We start from the raw sequence: 27,966 nt of genomic DNA, 5'->3' as shown, positions 1-27,966 counted from the left end.
CTCAGTGTTTCAGTTCATTAGTAGCATTTAGTTTGAGCTCTGTCTTTTAAAGATTTAGGATGAAAGTAGTATCTTACTTACTTTGTCTCTCTGACGAGAGGTGCGCTTCCCAGTTTAAAACAGATTTTTTCCCCTCCACAAGATGTTTGCCTCAAAGAAAAGCTTTCTGCCAGATCAAACCCTGTGAAATATGATATAACGATTTAGTTTATTTAATGGAATTTAAAAAACAGAGGTAAATACTGACTTTTGGCATGCTTGGTGACTTTCTAGAGTACACGTTGACAAGCCATTTTGAAAACTAGTATTTTTAGTCAGAGAACTTCCAATATTCATTTTACCAGCAAAGAAGCTATCTGCAAAATTCACTCAGTAGATGACTTTGCAACCTGAGAAATGCATTTGTTATTTCCTTTTACCATCTGAACTGATAAGAACGAAGGAAGTTTGGGAAAAGCAACAGAAATGAGCATCTGCAGAAATGCAGACCTTGAACCAATACCTTCCAAGAACAACATGTTCTGGTTTTAACCCCACCTTCCTAAAAACAACAGCTTTTGTAGCATGGGGGTGGCATTCTGTACTGTCCTTTCAGTTTTAAAGCCAGCTTCAGCAGGACTACGATTACATCCACTACTAGCCAATAAATTTAGATATCCCTATTAGCGCAGTCATTTACCTGAAACACCAAGACTGTCTCTGTTGATTTTTTTGAGATGATGGACAACTGTTTTCATTAAAGGACACACAGCACCTTTAAGAGAATACAGTTTAGTATCCATCATAAAATTCTACCAAACAAAATTCTATCAAACAAAAATGAATCAGAACAAACTATCATGACAGTGACAGTAATATTAACAGGAATGGGGTTTTTTTTGTTTCTTTAGGATATGAAAAACAGCAATAAACCAAATTACAAAATCAAAATAAGAGCAATGATATTTCAGATTTCATACTACACTTATAAAAATATAAGCAGATACAAATTTTAACACATTTTAATTCAGTTGTTTATGATTAAAGCTCACAGGAACAATATAATCAGAAGAAAAACACTAAATTCTTACCAAGCTCTTTCCATCTACAATACTCTATAAAGAAATAACAACTGTTCTAAATTTTTTTTTGTATTTCTGGCTATATTATTAGAAAATCTCCCTTCCCCCCAATAATGAATATGAAACAATAACACATAAATGCTTAATTACCATGACAATAATCTACTGTTACTTCAGTGAACAGTAATTCAGAATGTGGATTAACAAGGATATAATCATATCATATAATAAACAATGTGAGCAATACTATATTTTGAAAAAAAAAATGGTTGAAAATTAAGCAGCTTTACAGAGGATTAAATCTGAACTAAAGTATTTAGGTAAAAAACCAGAATGTTCTAAAATCTGGAACATGGTAAATTCTAAGGTCAAATCTAACTGAGCACTTAGATCAAACACTGTATTATTAATATGCAATATTATTTACTTGCATAAAGCCCTTTCTTCTTTTTTTTTGTTATATATACCTAGGAATACACACTTCTAAGAAGCAAATACAGAGAAATGTCACTTTTGTGTGGGGGTCAGAAATAGGGCTCTTTCTTTAACAAACTTCGCAAATAGCCCCACTAAACCCTAGTAAAACTATCAAACAGAAGATTACAAGCAGGATTTGGCCCATGCATTTATCAAGCGCAGAGCTCCACGATGAGCCGACGCAACTAAAAAGATGGCCAAGGTATATCTGAAGCTGCTGAACAGAGAAGGTCAAGGGGATTTTCTGAAGTGCCAGTTCAATGAAAAAAGTAAGGAGGAATGTCCAACCATTAACCTGGAAATCATCTATATTTAAAGATTTCCAAGAGCATCCAGACTGAACATTGGCATTCAAAATAGCTGTATTTGTAATCTTAAAGCATGTGAAATCTGTCATTCATTCTGTAGTAATGTAGAAAGCATATTACCCTCCAGAAGTTTTAAATTCTATTAAATATGTTATAGTATTTGATCTGGATTAAGAATGGCTAATTAAAAATAACCAGTAAAAGTGAAACTGAATTATATAATGCAGATATAAAGATACCTCCTGGCAGCATGGTAAATGAAAGCTATGTCAATTATTTAAGGAACAGACCACATCTAAGACGTTTTTTCATAAGATTCATCAAGTTCCATGTCCTTTACATCTAAACTGCAATCTACAATTACAAGTAACATCGCTCATAAATTAATTTATTTCTAAGGCTCTAAGAGAATGTATTCTTTCTTTCCTTCATATATATACATAAATATGTGTGTATACACACATTTACCTATACAGGTAGATAGATACAAAGTTTCATGACAAATGAGATGAAACATATGCATTAAAAACACTGTAAATTCCCTTTCCCCAGCAAAGACACAGAACTATAAAGAATACTCATGTCGAAATCTCTGAAACTGAAACGAAATCTTTCATCATTCTTGGTTTGCAGGGAGTTTTATGTAGCATAAAAAGCATTCACTGGAATTACACACTAACATAGCAATTTTCAACACACCATTTGGTATACACACACACACACTATGGGACAGAAACAGGCTCACCTTAGATACCCTTCAATCTACAAACCTTAGCCTTCAATCACTTACACAGATTATTAAACTATAGACTTTTGTCTTTAGCTGCTCTAAAACAACAAATGTGGTTATGGTAGAGTTACACAAGTATAGCTAAAAGAAATATATTGGTGTAAAGGAAGCCTGCTATGGCTGAAACCGCAACAGCATATCACACACACGCTGACAAACGTTTCTCGTATATCTACATGTTTTCTAACCAAGTTTTTTTTAATATAGATATAAAGACTATGGGGCAGCTTCCCTTTTTCGTTAAATTACTTTACAGTACTTATAATAAGAGCAGCCAGATATTACTTATTGCTAATTTTACCTTCAACTGCTATACTAAGCTCTAGAGCACCTGCGACACAACCATGCTTTTTTTTTTTTTTTCCCCAACATTAACTTACATGAGGGCTGAGCCATGAAAGACTAGGGAGTTTTAGCTTATTCTCCCGAGTCACTTTCTTCCAAGTCCAAATAAAGACTCAAGCCTTAATTTCTGTGTTATCCAGATGATAGCAACGATTCCTTACATGCCACAGAGTGGACTGTGGACCTATTTTTATCAGTGGCATAAAAGTCACAGCATAGACAGGCCATTTAAGTGTTACTTTTTTGGTTGTAATCCACATGTCCTGAAGAACTGAAAGGGTTAGTATGAATCTTCTTCTATCTCATGCTGCCAATGCACTCCATTTGCTCAATGTTATTCTTTTTACCAGAGAGCTAAGGCAAAACTTTAAAATACTAAACCCCAAATTTCTCCATACCGAGACTGACAACTGTCATTGCTATAGACCGATGAAAATTCTTTCTACAAGTTACAGTTTGTACAGTCAAATAGTTAGCCTCTTCCAAGATTTTTAGTACTGCTGGCAGATCTTTAAATTTTCTTTGGCCCGAGACAAAACAGACAGTTTACCCATTCATCCTGTGGGTAGCTGAATTAGAAGATCTACATGAAGACATTCAGGAAAAAAAAGAACAAGACAAACCCTTACTGCTAATCCAGTCATGGAAACCATGCACCTACCTGCCCTGTTAGTATACATTACTATAAAACTAATGAAGCAATAAAAAGAACAAGCTTACATTTATACACTATATTGCTCTGCATGTGATAAAACTGGGTCTGTCTGATTGAAGTCAACAATTCATATTAAAATAGTGATGTCAAAGCTCAAGTTAACATACATATAAGTTAATCAGATCACTTATCCATAGGACAAATTACAGACCTTAATCTTTAGAAATGAATGAGCTCTACATAGGAGCTTATTATTATAAAATCAACCTAATAATTTAAAAAATATGTATTTATGCAGATTAAGCAGATATATCACACCCCACTCATCTTTTGTCTCTCCCACAAGATGCCTGTAAGAATTTTTTTTGTTTTCTAACAGCATTATGCAAAAAAAAAAAAAAAAAAAAAAGAAGGGCGTTGCATCTGGACATATCTGCTGCAACATGCAATGGCATGTTCTGAATTCCTGCAATGATCAAGGCACCTGTTGAAGCACACTGCAGCTTCCATCTAGGCCCCATGCCCAGTTTTCCTTTCCGTGCAAACGAGGACAGAGAAGTCTCTGGTACATGCTTCTGTCTCACTCTTACAGACATCTCTTGTGTGCACTTCCTGACTGGGAACTGTAGCTTCCAATAAGCACTCTTGGCTCCTCCAGATCAAGTGTAACCTGTAACAGCTAGATTCACTTTACAAGTACCTATCTGCTACTTTATAATTAAATTTGATGTTCAGGTGAAGTTTTCAGCTGCCATCTAACACCACTGACACGCACATTGCAAGGGCACTGGATTTTCCATCAGTAAGCATGACCGGCCAAATGAACATGGCCAAACAGCAAAGTCCCACCTAACATATACCCACATCCCATGTCGGACTCAGGCTGCAGGCAAAAACCTGTATTAGCTAGGATTTGTCTCACACTTACTGGATCAGGCTTCATAAATATATAGACATAGGGGACCTCTGCAGAGTGTGCGACATACCTGCGAGTGTCAGCAATGAAATCCAAAAAGTCCACCTCAAAGGTGTTTGTACTGAAGATAAGAATACTCACCCGGCCTGCTTTCAAATAGGGTCAAGAATTCAGATTTCCTACATACCTGTAAGCCTCATGTATAGAAGTACCAAAAAGTCAGATGTGATTTTTTTGTTTTCCTTTTTTACTCTGTAAGCCACATTACATTTACATCACAACATACATGTTAATTAAGACAAGGGTGGGAAGAAGAATGAAGGAGACTGAATCTACAACTTTGTTGATATAGGAGGGAAGTCAACTTCAAGTCTGTTGACTATTTAGACAGTTATGGAAATAACACAACAGCTTTGGCAGGCAAGGTCCTGCACATGGATCAGGGCAACCCTCAGTATCAGTACAGGCTGGGGGACGTAGGGATTGAGAGCAGCCCTGCGGAGAAGGACTTGGAGGTACCTGTGGATGAAAAGCTGGACGTGACCCAGCAATGCACGCTCACAGCCCACAAAGCCAACCGTATCCTGGGCTGCATCAAAAGCAGCATGGCCGGCATGTCGAGGGAGGGGATTCTCCCCCTCTGCTCTGCTCTGGTGAGACCCCACCTGCAGTACTGCGTCCAGATCTGGGGTCCCCAACATGAGAAGGACACAGACCTGTTGGAGTGGGTCCAGAGGAGGGCCACGAAGATGATCAGGGGGCTGGAGCACCTCTCCTGTGAAGACAGGCTGAGAGAGTTGGGGTTGTTCAGCCTGGAGAAGAGAAGGCTCCAGGGAGACCTTACAGCAGCCTGCCAGTACCTAAAGGGGGCCTACAAGAAAGCTGGGGAGGGACTTTTTAGCAGGGCCTCTTGCAGTAGGAGAAGTGGTAATGGTTTTAAACTAAGAGAGGGTAGATTTAGACTAGACATAAGGAAGAAGTTCTTCACTGTGAGGGTGGTGAAACACTGGCCCAGGTTGCCCAGAGAGGTGGTAGATGGCCTATCCCTGGAAACATTCAAGCTCAGGTTGGACGGGGCTCTGAGCAACCTGGTCTAGTTGAAGATGTCCCTGCTTATTGCAGGGGTGCTGGACTAGATGAGCTTTAAAGGTCCCTTCCAAGCCAAACTATTCTATGATTCTATGACATCCCAAGTGAATATTTTGGCTGTAAGAGTTGATGCTTTTTTCTTCCTCTACCTTTCCATTAAAAAAAAAAATAAAATGGGCTGATCTAGTTTACAGGCTTCACACTGGGATAATGTGTGTAGCCGAGAAAGTTCCCCTTTGTGGTCTGAGATCTCTCTTATGTACTGCTTACTCACTAGCTGAAGTGGCTTTCCACAGTGTGCAGGCTTTCATAACCCACATTCTTGTAGATACCTAAAGCTCCTTATTCACTGCCCAAGAAGACTTAGTATTTAACTACAAGTTAAGGAATCCAAGGGTGGCAAGATCACTTAAATACTGCAATGCTAGCACTAGTTTGTGGATCTAGCCTTAAATATTCAGAATATGAATACATGTATACATGAAGGACGTGAATACACTGTATATGAGAGTTACTGTAGAGCCATTATCTTGATTTGGAGAAGTATCCAGCCATACTAAAACATGAAAACCAAAAAGATGAACTGATTTGCATACTTGAAACCACTCACTGTATTTGGGTTAAAGTGCCTATCTAAAATTATGATCTAGAGCCAATGCTTTTCACAACACATTCCACGTCAAAAGGCAATGGAAATTCACCATGCCTGACAGTCCCAGGACTTTGTTTATATTACATTTTTCATGGGTTAGCAAGTGACTTTGAGAAACAGTAATTGTAAAAGAAAGTCGAAAAAGCAGCAATGATCTGGGAATGAGACAAAGTATTAATATTCTTAATATGAAGCATTCAGGAATGATCAAATTAGAACCCCATGTGTCACTACAGAAAGACACATCCATGCTACATGTCCACACTCCAAAACCAAACGTTCCCAACGACAAAAAGAAAAACCAAAACGTTGACAACATGAAAATACTCTTGAAGTCAGATCAAAAACATGATTGTGGAGAACTCCTGAACCCTGGCCCTCAGATTTGCTATATTCTGTCATTAGAAGGGAGTGCTTCCTTCTGATGACGAATTAGCGTATCAAAACTTCCAGACAAGTGAGAACTGAAAGAAATCCTTGATGTGAATCTAATTGTTACTGGCACACGTTCAGAGCCTAAGGAGGACTGCTCCGAGAAGATCCAGCATACTCTGTCACTCTGATATTTTTTTCCAATACTGGTATTTAATTATTACAATATTGACCCAATGAGTAAGTCCCGAAGTATATTTGGAATGCCAGCTCAGATAGCTTTCCCCTACATATGCACACAAGTTAATCCTTTCTCTTGCACAAGATATTTCCTTCCCCTAACACAAGCCCGCTCCCCTCCCCTTCAAATTAACTTTAATTTACACTTTTCCTTGCGTTTTGAAGGCTACTCAAGTAAATCAGGTGAGAAATTTCAGGATGTAAATGCAATAATCCAAGATCCTATCTAAATGGGCTTTGCTGGAAAAGCTTTCATATTAGCACAGTGAGAAGTAAATGCTATGCGTATGTTGTTGAAGGAAGAAAACCAAAAAGATTGCCTAGGCAGATCCTGAAGGACAGATGCTGGTACATGAGAGAAAACAAAGGCCCAAGAAAGAGCCAGTTAATGAAAGAAAGAACAAAACAAACAAACAAACAAAAAAAAACCAACAAAAAAAAAAGAGGAGGTTAGATATTACTCTTTTCTTGAAATAAGTACATTTCCAATTTGTAACAGACCCATTTGCATACAAATTATCAAACTAGTACAAGACAACTTTGCAGAGTTGCTGAGTACTTGGTTCAGCGAACAGGGCAGATTAATAAAAGGCTTGGAAACATACTTGTACCCCTTACTGCTGCACTGTCGCAGGGTCTGTTCTTTCTCAGCGCCTGCTTTCTGGTCTATAATTTGTATTTCTTTTTCGGACAGTAACCATCCCTTCAGTCTCTAAAAGAATCTCTTTCCTGTTATCAACTTGAGGCTTCACTCTGAGCCTATTCTCTGCTGTCGGCAGAGCAGCTCAATCTGGCAGCTATCTACTTGTTATTTCTCACCATCTGCCTGTATCACCTCAAACTGCAGAAGCCTTTTTCAATTGCACGCCATCAGTTATTCTCAGGAGAGGTTCAATCTCTCCTATTCTTTCCAGCGGTTCAATTTGACCCATATTTGATCCATTTGTGGCAATCAGGTTAAGGAAAACTGCAGCTTCCCTGCTGGCTGCCTAGCCACAAACTTCTAACAGAATATCATATACAGTTCAGATACACTGAACTGCTAATAAACGGTGTATCTGTCACATCTTCTATGACTGGTCCACCTTTTACTAAAACATCTTTTCATTAGGGAAAAAAAAAAAATATATAAAAAGAGACAATGCTTCCTGGACATTTTGTTTTAAAATTTTTCAAGTTTCAATTTATTAATTTATATTATTAGGGAACCTTCTCCACTCACACCCTTTTAGCACTTTTAAAACTTCCCTTATACAATCCACCAGCTAGTAATGACTGAGAAGGCAACCCATTCTGCTTCTCTCAGACAGCTGAGGAGAATAATTGCACAGCTATGATGTAGGCTCACTGTCTCACAGGGGTTAAGAATAATTCATCAGTAGAGCACTTAGCCTTGCTGCCCTAAAAATATAAGGCCAAAAAGTCTTTGATTTAAATTCAGACTCTTCACAACGCATTATTCTTACCTTAGAGCCCACACATTACACTTATTATTTATTAAATGTTACTATTTATTGTTTCCAGGAGAAGTAAAAGGATTATTATGCTAGTCATTGACTTTTTAAATTTTTGGGGTCTGAGTTTCAAATGTGTTATATATGTTGTTCAAAGTCGTTGTATATGTACAGCATCTATTATCTTTCATCAGGTTTCTGGAAAAACAGCATTACTAATAATAAATTTCATTTTCAAAAAAAAAAAAGAAAAAGAACAGTATTTCTATTTAAATAGCAACAAGTATGTTCTCCTTGCTCATAATTGTAGGAAAGTTCTAGAAAGTTGAAGTATGTGTTGAGGCTGAGCAATTCTAGAAAACTGACAATTACTTATTCTACAAGCACACGTGACGTGCCTTTATGACAGAATTTACCACACTCTGGAGAGTCAATGCAGAGTTTAAGTGAGAGAGCTAGATAACACGTGGCCAATAAGAGAAAGAAGAAAACAGAGAAGTATGAGAAAATTTGCAGAAGAAGGGTAACAGCTTCTAGATTAAACAATACCACTATATTCCTTTCCCCGTCTTCTTAGGCACAAGGTTTTTTCTAACTCTGCATCTGTGAAATGTACGACCTGTCAGGGGATTAAGTTTAGGTGAGGTTAACATGAGCATTAGGCTGTTTAGGTCAATGTGGTCACCGATACGCTCTAATAAAGCCACGTAATTTTGTTCACAAAAGTTTTGCAAGATCTGATTTAGAATCTTGTTTCGTATGGTAAGTTGAAAAAATACAAAACAAAACTCCTAGGAACTACAGCTGCTTCCAAACATGAATCCCAAGCACAAGAAACAGAAAGGCTGCTTTGGAACTTCTTCAAACTTAGACTTGTTAAAAAAAGAGATTAAAAAAGTCTCATATAATTTTATCTGCTCACACTGCTTATTTTCCATGTACATTCATTATTTGTTCAAATTTGTTCAGTCATGAGATTTATGCCTTTGGTCTGTGATGGGCGAGACAAATGGAAGTACCTGTCTGGTCACTGACAGCCACAGAAGTAGAAACAGGAAGGAGGAGGAAGACTGCCATACAAAGCCGAACTATGCAGGATCCAATGTACATCATCTCCCCCTGGACACATGTGAACAATCAGCTATAAATCTGAAACAGAAAATAATCATATTCAGAACAATGTCATTTTATCCTTTCCCCCTCACCCCATCAGAAAGCTACAAACAAGAATTTCTTAACTGTAAAGAAAAGAGGAAGTCGCTAGTCACATGCAAAGTGTATCATTTATCTGTTATAAAGGGCTACAAAAAGAGACCTGTGTAAATTTAGAAATAAATGACAAACATACTCCTTTAGTTCTTTATTAAACTCAGAAGTAACACATTAGAAATATTAACTCAGAGGTATTAGTTGTAAAGGCACTAAATTTTCATTTCATTAGCGACAACTAGTTTTCTTTGATTTTATCCCAGGTTTTCAATTTTAAATGTATTAGCTAAACTGCTTGGTGTCACAACACTGCCAGCGACTGCCGAAGTAGTCTTCAAAGCGAAGAAGGACAACACGCAATTGTTTAAGTGCAAAACCCCCCCCAAACACGGTATTTCTCTGCCTTGCAAAATACGCAAGTGCCTAGAGCAGCCTGTATTGAGTTCACAGTTTAAATCTCACAAAAATACAGTCTGGCTTGAACAAGGTGTCTTTTGTCCTCTAAAGACAGCATCAGTTTTTCTTCTAAGCCGACTGCAACGTACAGCTACACGTGAATTTAATGAAACGGAGAAAACGACAGATATTTTTCTAATCGCATCTTCTGTAAGAAAACCAAACGGCATACCTAGGATGCAATTCTTACAGTTATTTTCGCAAGGCACCTTATTCATCATCAGAGCTATTCTGTCAGTCACCCGTACTGACGGCAACTACACCGTCATTAACTTTTCCAACCTCCCCGGCAGCAGCGAAGTGAATACACGTTCAGATAACATTATCATTTAATTTCCTGCACCTGCTCTACAAGCAGCCCTCAGTAATTCACTAGAGCTGCCGCTCCAGCGGTCTCATTTTCTGAAGGGCTCTTGCCAATTAAACCGCCACCCCCCGCCGCACCTCCGGGCTCGGCTCCGCTCCTCTCCGCTCCGGGGGGCTCGGCTCCTTCACCCGACCGGCGCCTCGGGCCCGAAGGCGGCGGGACGGGCCGCTGCGTTTCTCTCGGACCCGCTCGGGGTTTGCTGGAGGGAGGGTTTCCAACGCCAGGCGCGAAGGCAACCGGGTCGCTCGGCCGGCGGGGCCGGGCGGGGGGAGCGGCGAGGCGCCGGACCGGGGCGGCGGGGCCGGGCGGGGGGAGCGGCGAGGCGCCGGACCGGGGCGGGAGCGCCCGGCTCCCCCCCGCCGCGGGCTCCTACCCGCCGCCCCTCGGCCCGGGCTCGGCCGCCCCGTCCCTCCGGACGGCCCACCGCGGCGAGCGGAGCGAGGGGGCAGGCGCCCGCCGACGCCTCCTCCGCAGCCCCGGGGCGGAGCGGGGCCGGCAGCCCGGCGGGACCGGGACCGAGCGCCCACGGCGACCGAGGGAGCCCTCTGCCGCCGGACGGGGCCGGGCAGCGGGACGGGACGGGACGGGACGGGACGGGACGGGACGGGCAGCCCGACGTCCCCGCCGCCTGCCCGAGAGCTGCCGCCTCCGCGTTCCCCCCTCCCCGGAGGGCACCGCCGGCCGCTTCCCGCCCCTGCCCCGGCTCCCGGGTGCCTTCCAGCTGGGCGGGCGTAGGCCACGCCGTACGGCTGCTAATTAAAGTGATCCACACCAACAGATTGGGTTTTTAAATGTAAGGACGCGCGTGCAATTAACAGCTCAGCATTGTGGCAGTTCGCAACGGTTCAGCCGGTTTGGAAAAAATCACTGCAAATTCAGGAGGAGCGTTTTCATTAGCGTATACCTGTAGTCACCCACAAACACATACAATGTATTTACACAGTCACCAGCAGAATCCTACAGCACAGACTGGTGACAGTACATCGAAAGCTTGCTGTGCACATGATGTTTGCATAGGACACAGTTAATGTTGACAAAATCAGTGATAAACTTAAATGGCAGTTCGGAAGAAAAAACAAACCCTGCCACAAAACAGCCCAGGAATATTGTAGAGTGTGAGATGTTTAGCCAATCGACTACAAATAAAGAGTAGCTTACCTTTTAATTGCTATTTTAGCGTGTCCCCCAGAAGCACTGAAAATGCCTGTACAGAGCTGCCGTAGTGCCGAGGAGTTGCTGGAGTGAGTCTCCAAAGAGTGGTAGAGGGGGATGCAGCTCTGTCCTTATTAGTCTCACACAGTGTGACCCTCCCACTCAGCGAGCACAGAATACTCTGCAAGAAAGGACAAACAGCCACTCAGACACAGATTTTACATAATCATACTTGTATATCCCAAGTCCAGTAACAAGGTAAGAAATGGTTTTTTTCCTCCTTCCCCCTACTCCCCCCCCCCCAAAAAAAACAGTTCCATAAATTAAACTGCCAGAGCATGAACGCATGAATGAAAGAGTATCTGGTTTCTAGTTGTAAAGAACCAATTATGTACATTAGCACACCGGCAGAAACTAGCTTTTATCACTTAAGTGTAAGCACACATCATTAATTTTATATACTTTATCATAAATTTAAAAAACAGCCACCCAAGTAACCAAGAGAGTGCACCTATTTATGGCACTGATGCTGCAAAGCACAGCAGATCGCTGACATTTGTTTTGCCTTTTAAAATCTCTCATTTACAAACCTCAACGCTCTTGCACTGTAATATCATCTGTCTGTGATGAAATGGTGAGATTGAGCACTGCCACTGGCTCTCATCTGAACGTGTGAAACTGCACTTTTCTCAGGTTCTCCAACTGCGCTTGTGGCAGTTTTCCATATTGCATTTTAAAGATGTAAACCAGATAGAAGGACGGAGAAAGTAAAACAACTAGAAATAGATACACAGAAGACAGAGAGACTAGGCTTTAATTAAACACATTTATACATATCCAAGACATATTTTATCTTTTTCTAGTAGAATCATTCTGACAGGGGAAAAAAAGTAAGGTGGTGACTATTATATGAAAATTCATTAGCTTAACATCAATTTAGGCCAATTGGTCTTCAGGTCAGAAAATTCATAAGGTTAGCATTTTGCACCCCCACCCCCCCACCCCCCCCCCGTTTTGAAAAGTGTTTAAGCGTTTCCTCATTTCAACCAAGGTAGCTAGCCAGGATAACCAACAAATCACATGGAAAGACATGATTATCTTTCTGGTTTAAATTTCAAAACAGTTGTTGTTCTTCCCAACTTAGAATCACGAGAGAAAGATGAAATTGCAGCTTACGTACATGTCTGCTAGGGTGTTTTATTCCACAACTTTGCCACAGACTTGTGGTGTAACTTTAGGCAAGTCACACTTCTCGCTTGCTCATTCTGTAAATTATAGAAAGTAAAGCTGCCTTACCTCGCAGGGCAAGGCGCAAGAGCCCAATCCTACAGCTGACAAATCATTAGAGCACTCCCTTCCCCTCCCGACTGTTCATTTGATAAAGGCTTCAGTGTTGAGCCCTAAGTCAGTGTTTCAAGCACAGTTACAAGATCCTCAGTTGAAAGACCCTTTGTAAAAGCTCTGCTCCTAGTGAAAGGCATTATCATTTTTGATTTGAAAAGAACTGCATTTCTCATTGCTCTCTCAAGCTACAAAATTCTTAAAATCTTTTTGGTTTACTTCATTGTACATGCCCTAAATATCTGGATTCAGCTGTTGTTGCATGAATATACAGAGTCTTACTAATTTCAGTGAATATAAGTTCTGAATTAGCTAAACATTTTAATTGTTTAACACTTTGCACATACAATCAGTTCTTCCTTGTATTTCTGTCCCTCAAAGTTTCAGTATTGCTCAAAAGTCCAGATCCAAACTGGGTCTTCATTTCCTGTGAAACAATAATGAAACATAACCCCTAAACCAAGGATGTTGTTCCACTTACCGAGGTATTGACACTCCAAATAGAAAAATAAATATACCTTATTTGGACCATGTCAACTTCAAAACACTCCACATCTGTAGGAAAGCAGTGAGTAGAAGAATTAGAAACAACTACAGCCTTCCCTGGCTAACACACGCTTCCTGTACTCTGGCCCAGATCTTTAACTCAACAGGATTATGCCAGTTCACATAAATCAAAGGAATTACACCGATTTATACTAGTTGAGGACCTCGACACTAGGGACTGCCACCATACGTATTTATGGCCAACGCTGTTCACGTTAACGAATACAGTCTCGAGTATCTAGTGACATGAAAATTGGCAACAAGGAAAACCTTACTGTTTACAAACTTCTGTCATGAACCAAAAAAGGGCTTCTCTCTCTGCCTAAGAAGCAAAGCCACAACTGGCAAAACATCTCTGTTACCATAAACAGCTTAGAAATCCCAACAGCCTGCACTCTTGTTCACCTGCACACAGTTACTGGTGCACTCCAGGGAAACATTGTCTATACATGACCTCATCTCCTTTGTACCCGGAAAGTACTGGAAACACCAATGATAAGAGCTGAAGCACCCACTGAAAATGGACGATATCCCATGTTATCTTTGCAGTAACACAGTTTTCCAGCTATCTCAGAGTTTAGCTAAAGCACTTACTTGCACACAGAAGACAGGACTAGACCCAGATCCAGGCAAGAGCCAAGGCAAATACACCAAGAAGCAGAAAAGAGAGAAATTTAAGTTTGAAACCGTACTTGGCACAGACGCGCAGAGCACGTTCCATCTCCTGCGCCAAGGGTGAACTGCTCCACTGAACAGCTTTTCCTACAACTGCAGTTGCAGGCAAGATGCAGGGGAAAAAGGTGAGAGGATCAGGGGGCAAAGACTCTTTTTTTTTGTAGAAAATTCTTCGTTATTGCCGACACTCACTTTCAACCTTTGTTTCTTTTTCGGCACAATTAGATATCCAAACCAGCCAAGTAGCATAATTCACTCTTGTCTGTGTGGTGCTAACAGATTCGTCTCCATCTCGTTAGTGAGACCCACATTTTTAACGTGTGTTTCTTACGACAATGCATATGCAGGAATGAAGCTGTAAACGACAAAACTCTTCAAAAGCAGCAGTATTCTATTTGAAATCAGTCTTTTAAAAGGAGACTAATTTGAAATGCCCCTTACCATGCTATCTCTCACTGAATGTAGAGCTTAGTATCTCTATTCTGTTGTATAAGCCCTTATGTGGGATTGTTCCTTGCCAGATGATCCTTTCTGCCCTCTGCAAGATTTCTCGGTCATGACAGCTGCATTCCACTGAAGCAATTAAAATATAAATGCTTTTAAATACATTAGACTGAACTAGAATGAACTTGGACAACACAGGTGGAATCCCAGCCTTGGGAAAGTTAATGGAAATTTTAACATTGATGTAAATGGGGCAAAAATGTCACTCAAATGAGGGAACTTTGGCAAAAATTACACCAAAAAGGAATTATGTATATGCATGTGCACACACACTAAGCACTCCTAAGCAGCAAAGCCAACAGAAAAGCTGGATGTCACTTCATATCTTCCATAGGAGAGGAAAAAAGGAAAAAACCCCGACTGCTACTTCTTCTGAATACTTAGGAAGCACTCAGATTTTCAGTAAAGGGGCCAAAATAACTGTCAAAAAGATGCAGGGAGAATACTTACTGCTATACTTTTGTGGTATTAGTTGTCTTGGCTCGGACATTTTCTCCACACTCTTGACACTTTATAACATGCCTTAAAATAACCAAGTACTAATACATGTAAAGGTACAGGAACAAAAAAAAGTCCATACTTTACCTCCAACTCCAATCCCACTGACAATCCCAACGTCAAAAAAATAACGTGGAGGTGTACCATTCACAATGTTTAGTGCTATATGGTCCTAAAGTGTTTCCTATTTTTAATAATGTCATTTTAATCCAAAATACATACATTTCAAAGTAAATAAATCAATGTCTTGATCTATTGCTTATATTTACCAGTTGCAAACATGTCAACAGCTGTATCATATGATTTGTAAAGTATTCATTACCACTCCAGAAAAATACATTTCTGTGCATATATTACTCTGTAAAGTGTTAGTACAAAAATTCAGTTAAGTTATTCAGACCTGAAATAGTGCTGGATTTGTAGAATTCAGTAAAACATCAGTCCAGTCCAGGCTTAGAGAAACAATGCTAAGATTAATAGTGTCAAAATGTGTATGTCCTTATCTATTAAAAGGCATACTTTACTTTGTCTTCTGATGGATAGAAAAATGCGTGTATATAACCGTACTGCCATACTACAGACAGCTTGCCGCATGTTCTATTGTTTCATGAACGACACAAAGAAATACACAATGAAGAAAAAATTCTGAACATTTACCATTGTTTTTCTTTCTCTTCTTTCTTTCATATGGAATCCATCCTACCTGTAATGCAGGAAATACATGCCTTTTGGTGGCTTTCGTATTGTACAAGAAAAAAGTACGTGGTCAAACAGCTGATTAGGGATGAGAAAAGCTGAAAGGTGATTCTCCGAACCAAGTCAAAGCACATCACCTGGCTTGTTTTAGACTGAAGTACCCATATGTCTTTGAAAGTCATTACACATAATGAAAAGATGAAAGCCAGGTTGTAGGCAGCTGTGCTGGGAATTACAGGTGTTTGCCCAATACTTCTGTATGAATACGCTAAAATCCTACGTGCAGTCTGAAAACATCTATAAAGCAGTAAAATATGTTAATTTAAATTTTATATAATGCAAATATTAGAAAAAGGAAGGTCAAGAGCAAAGGAAAAGTATCAGGAAACTTTAAGACCCTACAAACAGACTAGGCTGTATAAGCCCTTCGGGCTTAAAGGGCAGCTTTATTTTAGATCAAAAGGCTGAATATGCTGTGCTTGTTTTTTTTAAATTTCAGGAAGACAAAGCATAGATAGTGCAAGAAATGTCAGTTAAAATTCCATTTTAAATAGTAACAAATATGTCTAAGAATTTACAAGTCTCAGTATTAGCCAGTGTCTCCTACTGTTGTGTCCTTTCTATCCAGCTAATTTGCCCGAGTTTGATTTAAAAATACAATACTACAATGACAAATACTTTTAAGTCCAGTTATGAATAGTTTCAAATTCTCAGAAAGTAACTTCTATAAATTCGCCTATGCAAGACTGACTGATATATGCGAACATCAGTTTTATCAACATAATAGCTACAAATATATTAACACATCCAGGATTCTGAGTTCCTGCGGAGCTACTCACCGTTATGTTATTTTAATGCTCAATTTCAATACTGTCAGGCAACATAAAAATGAAATAATAAAATGACAAGTATTTTATTCATATTTATTGCTGAATAAATAGGCACAATAATCTGGGAAGGCAAATTAAGTGCATATTTAATCTGTATCTCTGCATCCACTTACTTTATTTGCCTTTCATCTAGGAGTAAACATTCTCAGGATTTAACCAACGTTATACTTTTAAGCCAGCAATTCCACAGATTTATGTAAGCTCGATGTCTGCCTAGAGCTATCTAGTCATGATCTCAGATGTAAATGAACTCTGAATTCAATAGCATCTAAAGGCTGCAGCTAGAAGCGAGACAGAAGTACATGCAAAAAAAAAAAAAACAAACCAAAACAACCCCCAAAACCAAACCAAGCTGTTACATGCCCTCTAGAACAGGCTACTGATGATCTAACACATGTTGCAAGTCAACATCCTACGTAACCTTGTGTATATAGGTATTTTGGGGAGTCAAGGAATTTGTGCACTAATAGAAAATGACAGCTGAAAGGAAGAATCTATCAGACCGTGTTTGCATGACTATTTGTATCTTCATGCACTGCAATTCAAATAAATGTTACTGTTTACTAGGAATGCAGAATCAAACACTAGCTCCTAGAAAGGCCAGCATTTAAATAAATGGAAGGTTCTTAAAACAGATGTAGCTGTGTAGTGCATCAAGCATAACATTTGCATCAATCTGTAAATTGTTTATTTTTGGCACATCAAATGTGGTTTGGACACGATGGTTTGATTTAATTTTGGAGCAAGGCCAAGCAACTTAGCGTGAACGTGCCATTTTGATGAAGCTTGGAGTAGCTAGGAACTGCTCTGGTTTCTTCCTTTTCCGGGTAAGTAGAATCCAGATATATCCTGTTGGTTATTTTAACTGAGTACTTAACTTAATCTTGACAATTAGTCATTGACTAATTGTGCTGGAACTGAATATTAGTGCTGGAACCAACCACATTCTAACAACTTAAAGTGGTATCCTGAAACTATTTAGTAAGGCTGTATTTTCACGTGCAAAATTATTCAAATGCATTTAGAGTTCACGTCTGAATCAGCAGATATAATCTATAATTATTACAGCAATAATATCTGACATAGATACATAGTAAAGAATGTACTTAATCATAAAACTTATGGTAGGAAGATGGCCTTAGGCCAAAAATACAAGTTTTACCAAAGGTGACTACATTGTTGCGATGTTACCAGGTTGTATTCAGAGAAGAATACAAACTTAGGTCCTGCTTGTGCATTAGGGGGAAGATGCTTTTCATGAAGATGCAAAATTTTGTGTAATAAAATTGTGTTCACCCAAATCTTTTCAGTATGAATAATTAGAGCTTGGCATGCCTTCAAACCTATTTGGGAAGAAGTACCTTTTGTTCATGTATTAAAACTACAAGGCCAGATTCCAAAGGAGAAAAAAAAAATAAAATAAAATAAAAATCTAAGAACTCACGAACTGTTTTAGGACCACTTGCTGAGACATTCATCAGCAACATTCAGCTTGTCTCTCCTATTGCAATATTGTTCCATTTCCCAGAACTTAGCATAGAGGTTATTTCTTTAAGGAACTCTTCATATGTAACAGATACTTCATTTATCTTCAGGGAACTTTAAAATTTACTCCAACAGAGGATTTGACTCCTGGAGAATAAAGTCAGAAAAAAAGCTGAAACTGAATAAACTAAGCCTGTTGACAGGAGTGGGAAAAAAAAAAAAGAAAAGAAAGACTACTCTAACCATAGAATGCCTGTAAGTAGAAGAATACATAACAGAAAACAAGAGCTTGCATCACGCACACATTTGTCTTCACACAGGGTTTATCTTCCCCACAGAAGTATTTCTTGTAATGAGGACCTAGGTTTGAATGCCAAATTAGACTAGCCTAGTTCCAAATGATCAAGCTGGCAAGCATTCTTCAGAGTCCTCCTTAGTACTGAGCTTTACTACATAAATCAGTGGGATGCCTGAGTGTATCCCACGGCTGCCTGTGGTACAGCATGGCAACTGCTGGAGGAATGTTCCCCATGTACCGAGGAAGAAGCCGTCTACGTCCAAGCACACTTCTGCAATTACGGGAGGACAAAGGACTACACATACTCACTTGATTTGGTGTGTTTCTGCAGTGTGAAGGCCACAGAGTTAGTAAACCAAAAGCAATTTAAACACGAGTTTAAATCCAGCTTTAAGCAGTATCAGTTACTTTAGGCCAAGGGAATCATGGAACTGAGTCACGTTCCTGCCTGCAGATGTAACCAAACACCAAGTATGGTGAAACCTGAATGCAAGTCATGTTGTGAGGCACCTGAGATGTCTAAATTAAGGGTGTAATTTCCCTTGGGAAATCCAGATTTGAGTTTAACTGTTCTCTGCAAGTGTCTCTCTTCCTTGATTTTAGAGTGACAGTATTCCTAACTTCAACCTGACAGCTAAGTTTCTGAAGTGAACCTGTGCTTCCTTAAAGGTTTTATAGAATCTGTGGACATCCAACAAGTTTATTTAAACTTGTTTAGTAGGACCAGTACAGCTTTTAGATACCTTTACATAAGGTAGTCTTATATACTTTGAAATACTTACATTCTTTTTATGGCTGAAAATTAACTACAAAAATGACCTACACTACCATAACACATTTTTACAATTATGTAAATTGTTCACAAAGTAAATTGGACTGGCTTAGAACAATGCTAGTCTGCATTTGTAATTAAATAAGTCAAATTCTGTGTACAGAGGACTGAAATGAATATTCCACAAGCATTGCCTGTAGCAGATATGATTAAATAAGAATTTTCAGTTACATCCATATAAACCCCTTCCATTTACATTCAGAGCAGCTGTCCTCAACAGTTTTATTAAAACAAACTTACCTTGGTCTACAGTAAAGGTGTGCATATCCTTTTGAAATATAATCTAATTTTATCATCTAAGAGATGACAAAATTTTAGGTAGTGTTTTCAGTGGATGACTTCCACTCCTGTGATTTTATCAGAATATTCAAGATAAATTTTAAACTTTGTAGAAGAGAGTTCTCAGCTTATATTCTAGATGGTCTCAGGGAGTACTGGTAGTCTTAACTGCTCAGATCCCCACCTTCCTACATTTTCCTTCATGTCATAAGTAGGTTCAGAAGTTTTAAATACTTCTCAGCCTATGCCATTGTTGTTGAGTTCAAACACACTGTCCCACCAAAGCCCCCAATCCTTTGTCTTGCCTGCACAGTGACAGTTTGTCTCTAGACTGGAGAGACAAGGCAAGAAAACCCAGACAAGGAAAAGGGGCAGGACACAGGAAAAATTCTTTGACATTTAGCACATGGGAGGCCATCACTGCTCACCTGTGCGAGCTAAAATATCTTAAAAAATAAAACATTGAATTAGTTTAGTGATTTATTTCTACTCTGTCTTTGAACTATTTAGTGGTATGACAGTCAGGAGCTGAGGCAGTAAGATAAAGTGAAAGAAATAGAAGCTAAAGTTAGGATACTAGGGTATCCTTTGACACAGAGTAGCCAGATGGATTGGGCTGGATTCCTTTTCATCTCTTTGTTAAGGAATCACAAGCTAATTTTGATGAAATCAGATTCACTTAATCTCTTTTGGCATAGATTATTATGCAAGGCAGTTCTTTTTTAGACATTATCAATTTCAGATTCCTGTAAGTTTTTCCGACTAAAAATAAATTGAGATAACAGTGAAATATCATTATATGGTTAATTCCACATGTGTAAGTGGGCATGGACATTAAATAAACACTATATATCAGAGTGAATTAAGGATTTGATCTTGCTTTTCTGATGTATCCAAGGAGTATGCTTTTGATGCCTAAGAAATACATAATCAAGCCATAACTTCCCCCCTCCCCCATATTTCAGTAGTATTTACCTCCTTTTCTCTGAAGTTAAAATCTTCCTTAAAATGTCTTTGTAATTTTGAGACAGCTGAGAAGTGCCTTGAATGATGATTTACTGAAAACCTATCAACATTAAGAACAAGAACACCACAACACAGGAAAAAAAAAGAAAATAAATAAACTTCACTATTAAAATAATACAATGAGAAAAACCTCTGAAAATAGCTTCATCAACTTAATTGCTAATTAATTAAAACTGAAAACAAAAAGAAGTCACTGTGGTTAACTTAAAAACTGAAACATTTTTAAGCATCTTCAATAATCCTTATCTAGAAATGAATTTTTGTCATTCCTTTTCTTACTGTTTCTCCTGAAACAAACTTTCTCCTCCAGAACTGATACCAGTTCCATTAATGACCTTGCCCTCTGCTTTCACATTTACTTTCTTAGCACAGGGTCATTCTCACCCCTGTTGCCTGTGGGAGACCACTACTATATAACTCCACTCCAGGCTCCCACTGGAAAGAACGAATGTCTTTCTGCAGATCACAGGAAGTGCTGGTAAGTTATTTTACTTAGAGTGAAATTTTGCCTTTGCTGAAGTTGGCGTATGCTTTGCTATAAACTTCAGCTGGGCCAGAATTTCACACCTGGTTTCTATGATCTCTCTTTAGTTGCTGTTGCTGTGAGCTAGGAGTATCAGAGGCTTCAATCAAGCTACGATTTCACTCTAAACAGAAAGAATTACCAACACTTCCCATTACCCTCAGGGAGGAGATAAGAAATAAATATACCAGGATGATAGCACTTGCCAGAAAGGCTTTTGTGGATCCTAGGTTGCACTGTATTTAGTGGTAACAGCATAACATGAACAATAACAAAGACAACAAAACTTTGCGACCCAGAAACTGGAAAAAATATTTAGAACCTGAGATTTTGCTACCTTCTCACCTGGATTATAATAGAGTCTGTATTGGTATGCTGCAGTTAATACAGTATTTTTTTTTTAGTATGGCTGAGGTTCTTCTCTCTGTTTTGCTTCCTCATCCCTTTCCAGCCCTCACTGTGTGTAGATTCCTTATTCTCCTCTCCTGCAGTGCTTCCTGGAGTTCCTGATCTGGGATGTCCAGACAGACCACCAGCGATCTAGACAGCTACCTACAGATTAAATGACATCTTTTTCCAGCTGTAATAGAAAGCTAGCTAAATGACATGAAAAAAAAGCAAGTTAACAAGAGGAAACCCTTGCCCCTTTTTTCAGCACATTTTGGATGAGGCTTTGTTATTGTCACTGTGTTGTTAAGGCCATGATGTCGGCACCTGACTGCTTGTCAACCAAGTTCTTGAAGTGGAGCTACCTGCACATTACCTCTGGAATTTATCAAATTAAAAGATTTCTCATATCTAAAAGTAGACTTTATAGAAGCTTTAACAAAGTAACTCTTTAACTAGAAGTAGCTCAGCTCTATTAGGTGAAACAGTTTAAATAAAAAGGTTTGAAAACATATCTACTCACCATCCACTGTACCTTTGCAGGTTAAGTCTTTCCATTCCATTTTCCCGAAAAATCTTGCAGCTTCCAGTTGCTACTTATGTTTCAGAGTCCACCAGGTCTCTCAAAAAGTCTTTTCCTAACTGTCATCACTGAGACATGGGCTAGGATCTTATCTTTGCTGCAAGAAGACTGCCTTGACTATAGCTTCATGTTTCTTCCTTGTTTCTCTCTCCCTGTTCCAGCCTGATACTGTTAAAGCTTCTCACAAAATGGTTGAGGCTGGAAGGGACTTCAGGACATCATCTGGTCCGACCCCTCTGCTCAAACAGGGCCAGCTAGAGCCAGCTGCCCAGGACCATTTCCAGAGGAGACATTTTCCACCTGGGCACACTCAACTACTTCCAGAGAAGATTGTGTTCTCCCTCAGAGGAGAGCAGAGGGTCTTGTCTTGGCAGCTTCTTTCCCTCCTGATGTCATAATACCTGTCACAACTACTTTGGCTGATTTCTTTCATAATCTAGACCATAACATTATATTCAGTCATTTCAGACAAATTCCTAATTTATAGGCGAGCTATATCTCCTCTTTTTGAAAAATATATGATCTAGTTTTAAATCTATGAAATTATAAAGATTCTGCCACATACCTAGGCTAATAGTTGCATATGTAACCATATTTATGTGACTTTTTTTTTTTCCATGTGCCTTATTTTTCTCAATTTCTCTAGCTTCAGGCTTCAGCCTTTGGATTATGATATGCCTTTATCTGTTAAATATCCTTATGGTATCAGAAGTCTTATTTCCGCGTACAAACTTAGACTATCCTCAACTCTTCTCCTGAATAACAAAGATGGATTGAGGAGCTTTTCTTTTATTTTATCTGTTTTTCACTACAAAGCAGTGTGGTTTCATGGTGGCTTTGTTTGTTTGTTTGTTCTGGAAAAAAAACCAAAACAATTCCTGCTCACTGACATAAATTAGAAAGCGTCTACCATCCAAGCATTCTGCTAACATAATGACATAGTTATACCATCAATACCTCATAAAGTAGTAACACAGCTACATTACTGTCACTTAGTATTTCTTTTTGTTAAGCACCATCTTTTTTAGGCCATCACACTGTGCGTGAAGCTATCAACTACCTCTCTTAAAGCGTTACAGCTTTCCAAAACACTGTATACCGCTCAGTAAGCTTAGCCCTGCAGTGTTTGTTCCTGCAAGTGTAACCTTACATTTGATTTCACTGTATCACCTTTTTCCTGGGCAATCTAAATCACCCTACAAAAATGGACATATAATTCTTTCCTACTCAATCATATTCAAGGTAGGAAGCAAGCTATTCACAATGTTTTCTAGCCAAGGAAAGCAAAGCCCTGTGCTCAGTTTAATGACATTTACCTAGAGGTAATGTGACAGTTTTGCAGCAAGCCAGCTGAGCAATCTCCAGGTTTTAAGGGAATGTTCTAACTACATGTAAGAACATTATTTTTTTGAAAACTGGAAAACTGTAACGGGAAAAGTAAGACTGAAACAAGTTTTGAAGTTGCTTAGCAATGCCTCGCCTAACTTGTAATTGCTTATATTTCAAAAACCACTTGATCAATCATTAGTATCATTCAGACCTGCTCTCTCTCTCATACAAGAAGGCGTACCAAGGCCATGCTTGCAGACCTGCTTTATGTACAGAAGCAGTCCGATTCTAACAGCAGTCACATGGAGTATAGATATATCTATAGAGCCCCTGTTGTGAAGGACAACATAGCTAGTAACAACAAAAATCAATGCTTTAGATTTATTTAGAAGTCTACCCTATGGATGTCAGGTGTGTTTAAAGAAGATGCTCATATTTTCAACACATTGGTGTATCATGTTATTTGTTTGAATGATGCCAAAGTCAGCAAAACTAAAACTCAAATGGAATAAAACCTGACTAATGTCATCTGCAATGGCTAGTGCTTCACAGGTGATCAGCATAAAACTGCACCTCAGCAAAGATGATGGTGAATGTAATAACAATCATAATATAATGTTCATACATTGTAAAATGTTTTAAAAAAAACTATAAAATGCTAGAAAATACCACACACTGAATATGCTATTTAAAAGGGCATAAAAATTAAACTGAACTAATTTCTGAAAGATTAGCAAGTGTAAGTTGATGCTGTAGAAAGCAAGGTAAAACATACATACCTGCTAGATGACCAGGAATGCTATAGAGTCCACACAGTGGAGACTATCCCCAAACATGATAAAGTTGAACTGCTACATAGTATAACAAACAAACTGAAAATAAACAACTGATGAAACCAGGTAAGGGAGGGAGCAATTTCAGCAACATCAACAACAGAATTATTTTACCAGTGTGAAAGTACTGGTATGGTACGCTACCAAAATAGTTGTGTAGCTGCAGCAAGTCAGGTCTGAAAGACTCCAAGGAGGGACACTACAACCTCTCCAGGCAACCTGCTCCACTGCTTGACTGTCCTCCTGGTGAAGAGGTTTCTCCTCATGCCCAGTCAGAATGTGTCTCACTTCTGCTTGCGCCCACTGGCATCCTCCCATCACGTACTTCCAAACAGCTCAGCGTCATCTTTCGTGTTGGAAGGCTGCTATTAGGTGTCCTGAAGACTCTTCTTCTCCATGCTGATCAAAGACCAGTTCCATGCCATAAAATACCCTCCTTTAATAACAAGTAATTCTCTGCAGACTGCATTTGCTCTACATCTTTTATGAAGCCAACATGGAACAAACAATAATTTGGCTATCAACACATCTGGGTACATATTTTCAAGTGTTCTTCATATCAGATTCCCACCAGAGTTTTTCTTCAAGTGACTGAAAACATGCTTTGTGAAATGTCTTGATGTCCTTCGCCTCTACAAACAGGTATGACCTGTGCACCTGATTGTTTTGTGCACTGCCTCTTTCTTCTGGTTAAAACTTCGGAGACATTGAGTGCATTATAGCAAACAGTTACCTTATATAGAGTAAAATTTCTCATGGTCCTTTTTTCTTTGGTGACTATAAGAAAGCAAATGATAACACAGTGAAGAAACAGGAGTGGGACGTTTATCTTTAATACAAAAGCAAATATACACACAAAATAAATACAAGTACATAATTATTTAAGTGAATATCTGCTTTGCATCATTTTACACAAAATCCACACGTTTCTAGTATTTTGCAGTGAAAAATACTGTCTGTATCCCTTTTTTAGTGAATGTTAAAAAGGATCTTAAGATTTAATCATACAAAAGAGTAGAACTTGTTTTGCATTTGCTTATTAGATAAAAATTTAGATTACTAGCATGTACAGTATTACTGTGTTGAAGACCTTGTGTGGTAAGAAGGAAAAAAAGCAATTTCACTACAGAAGACTTTTTAATCAAATTAAAACACAATGTAAAATATATGAAATAATAAAAGAAGATAAATGAGAATACGTACTAGCTGCTTCTATAAAAGGGAGATATAAATAAGATGTAGAAAAAATTTTCAGAAACCATCACTTCCATGGCCATTAACTGGTCACATGGCACTTTAGGTATTAAACCAAAATGGACTGGCTTATGAAGGATATACCATATTTTAATAGGCTGTGTCAAAAAGGGGGACTGATTCTGGCAAATGAACTGAGCACTTCAATGACAAAACAAAATGGTTGCTGGAAAAAAGGCATGAGAACAGACACTGAGGTCTGTCAGTACATAAAAGAGAGACAGGATTGTACAAACTCTTACTAGCTTGTCTGTCATGGAACAAATAAGAGACCAACAGAGACTGGAAGATGAAGGTGAAAAGATCAACATGACCACATTTAATATGATTTTCCATCTCTTTTTGAATTACTAAGTTCATCAGAGTTCAGAATGGAAATGCTATGGTTGCAAATACAAGAAAGAATGTTTTAGATAAGTTAGTCATACAATAATAGAAAAGGATTCATTTTTTAATATATAATAGTGAAGAAATAGCAAAATTTAGGTATGCTGTATTTAGGCATATCTCCAGAAATGGAAATTTTTACAATGGCACTGAATTATAGGCTTGAATGCTTTGCAAAGCAATGATGCCATCAGTAGGGACAGAGCTTGACAGACAAAGATTAAGATTTGGAACAACTCATTTTATTTTTGAAAAATTGGATTTAGTTTAGAGTTGATATATACTTAACTACAAAAATCACTCATATGTTACAAAACAACTCTGAAGTTCTTGCTATGCTAAAACTTCTGTGGAAATGAGAAACTTCCCAAAGTAAGGACTTGAAGATTTGGCTTCTACTGAGATCTCTGGCAAACCTCCTACTGACTGCATCAGGCATGGAAAGGATTTTGGAGAACTGCCCTATGGGAGCTCTCTGGTGGGTGAAAGAGGAAAACGCCCCTGAAATGCCAATGGCCAAGAATGATGACTCCTGCCACTTAAACTGGATTTTTACATCTAAGATTACAGTGTTTTGTAATTATTAATTAATTAAAATTTATTTATTTATTTGAATCACCTATTACAAAATGGTGAGTTTTGACATCACTCCTCCTCTATAATTACCCTCTGTGTTTTTCCCCCCAACTACTTTAATGATTATCCAGCTGCAACCCAAAGAGAAAAGCAGTTCACTCGCAGAAATAAATGAAACAGGAAGAGTATGTCAACAACACAGAAGAAAAAGCGGTACTATATCATGTGTCCATCTCTGCTGTTTCTATTACTGGGGTCAGGGAACATTAAGTCTTAGTAGTAGCTTGAAGCCCTAGCATTGCTTTAGGTCTTGTAAAATAAACATTATACACACCAAAACTTTCAATACTGAATAGAGACTCTGAGGTTGCTCCTCACTATGTACATACACAGGCCTGGCTCTGCGTGGTTTGCACATACTCAAGTGTCTTTTGACTCCATATGTTTAAAAATTTTTTGCCTCAGGATACCTGCAAAGAGATTGGTATTTGGTTGTATCCGTATTCACTGACAACCAAGCAATACACGATCCATGTAGTTAAAGATCATTACTTTTCCGTGAAGTCAAAACAACAGATGTAACTGCTGCTAAGCCACTGCTGATCAGAAAGGCCTAAATGATAAAACTTCAAAGTCAGCAGCCATAATCTCATGCCATTCCTCCCCTCTGTGACATTGCTTTGTGTTACTGCCCTACTATTCAATTCCTGGTGCAATTGCTGAGAATAATGATTTCCTTTGCATTCTCCAAAATATTATCTTCTATCTACATACAGTTGCTGTGTGAGTGGCATTAATGACCGACTCGTTCAGGTAGGAAGTGACTCTTGGGAACTTTCTTGTCCAACCTCCTGCTCAATGCAGGGTCATAATGAATCCAGACCAGATTGCTCAAGGTTTTATCAGTCAAGTCTTGTAAACCTCCAAGAATGGAGGTTACAAAACCTATCATCTGGGCTATCTGCTCCACTGCTTAATTATCCTTACACTTTTTTTTCTTCCATATATCCAGTCAGATCCTCCTATTTCAATTTATGTCTGCTGTCTCTCCTCCTGCCATGCACCACTGACTCCATTGCCTCAACGACCTCCCTGCCAGCCCTGCCAGTCTGCTGTTAGGGCCCCCAAAGCCATCTCTTCCCCAGGCTGAACAAGACCAGCTCCCTCACCTCTCCTCACAAAGCAAGTGCTCCAGACCCAGCCATCCTGGGGACCCTCCCCTGAACTCGCTCAGTTTATCAATGTATTTCTTGAACCGAGGAAATTAGATTCATCAACTCTTTCTTTCCACATGGAAGCATAAAGTCTACCTTTTTTCTCATTTTGAAACAAGAGGCAACCTCCGTGCTCCTGGGTATGGGTTAAGGCCTATTTTGTTGGTTAGAGATGAGGCTCAACTGTTTACTGTAATATAAAATCACCTCTCCTGTGCTGCTAGGCAGCCCTTACTGTTCAGGATTCTCTATGCAGTCCATATGCTA

At 39.0% G+C, this 27,966-nt stretch overlaps 1 protein-coding gene and 1 long non-coding RNA gene across 7 annotated transcripts in view; both read right to left on the bottom strand.

Moving 5' to 3' along the window:
• COL19A1 (collagen type XIX alpha 1 chain) overlaps nt 1-13,289 on the bottom strand; it is a 207,534-nt gene extending 194,245 nt beyond the window's left edge. For 4 of the 6 annotated variants that reach the window (XR_011328356.1, XM_069804592.1, XM_069804595.1 and 1 more), the window contains exons 1-7: nt 13,232-13,289; nt 12,724-12,808; nt 12,134-12,319; nt 11,550-11,724; nt 9,379-9,508; nt 680-754; nt 82-181 (exon numbers count right to left, since the gene is read on the bottom strand). Coding sequence is in view for 5 of the 6 variants with exons in the window: in XM_069804592.1 (XP_069660693.1) it covers nt 82-181; nt 680-754; nt 9,379-9,472 (269 nt within the window). In the remaining variant the exon portion in view is untranslated. Of the gene's footprint in view, nt 1-81; nt 182-679; nt 755-9,378; nt 9,509-10,468; nt 10,694-11,549; nt 11,725-12,133; nt 12,320-12,723; nt 12,809-13,231 lie in introns of those variants that run through there. The other 2 variants (XM_069804594.1, XM_069804593.1) reach the window with 2 other exon arrangements.
• Nucleotides 13,290-13,408: 119 nt separating this feature from the next.
• On the bottom strand, nt 13,409-22,849 carry LOC138689526 (uncharacterized). Its single transcript, XR_011328355.1, has 5 exons — nt 22,047-22,849; nt 20,563-20,653; nt 18,138-18,325; nt 15,765-15,810; nt 13,409-14,678 (listed from the first exon to the last, which is right to left on the bottom strand). It is a non-coding gene; the product is annotated as an uncharacterized lncRNA (long non-coding RNA).
• Nucleotides 22,850-27,966: the final 5,117 nt, after the last annotated feature.

The sequence above is a fragment of the Haliaeetus albicilla genome, chromosome 17 (assembly GCF_947461875.1).
Source record: "Haliaeetus albicilla chromosome 17, bHalAlb1.1, whole genome shotgun sequence".
NCBI lineage: Eukaryota > Metazoa > Chordata > Aves > Accipitriformes > Accipitridae > Haliaeetus > Haliaeetus albicilla.
Note: the sequence above shows the minus strand (reverse complement) of the source record. Positions and strands in the feature narration are given on the sequence as shown.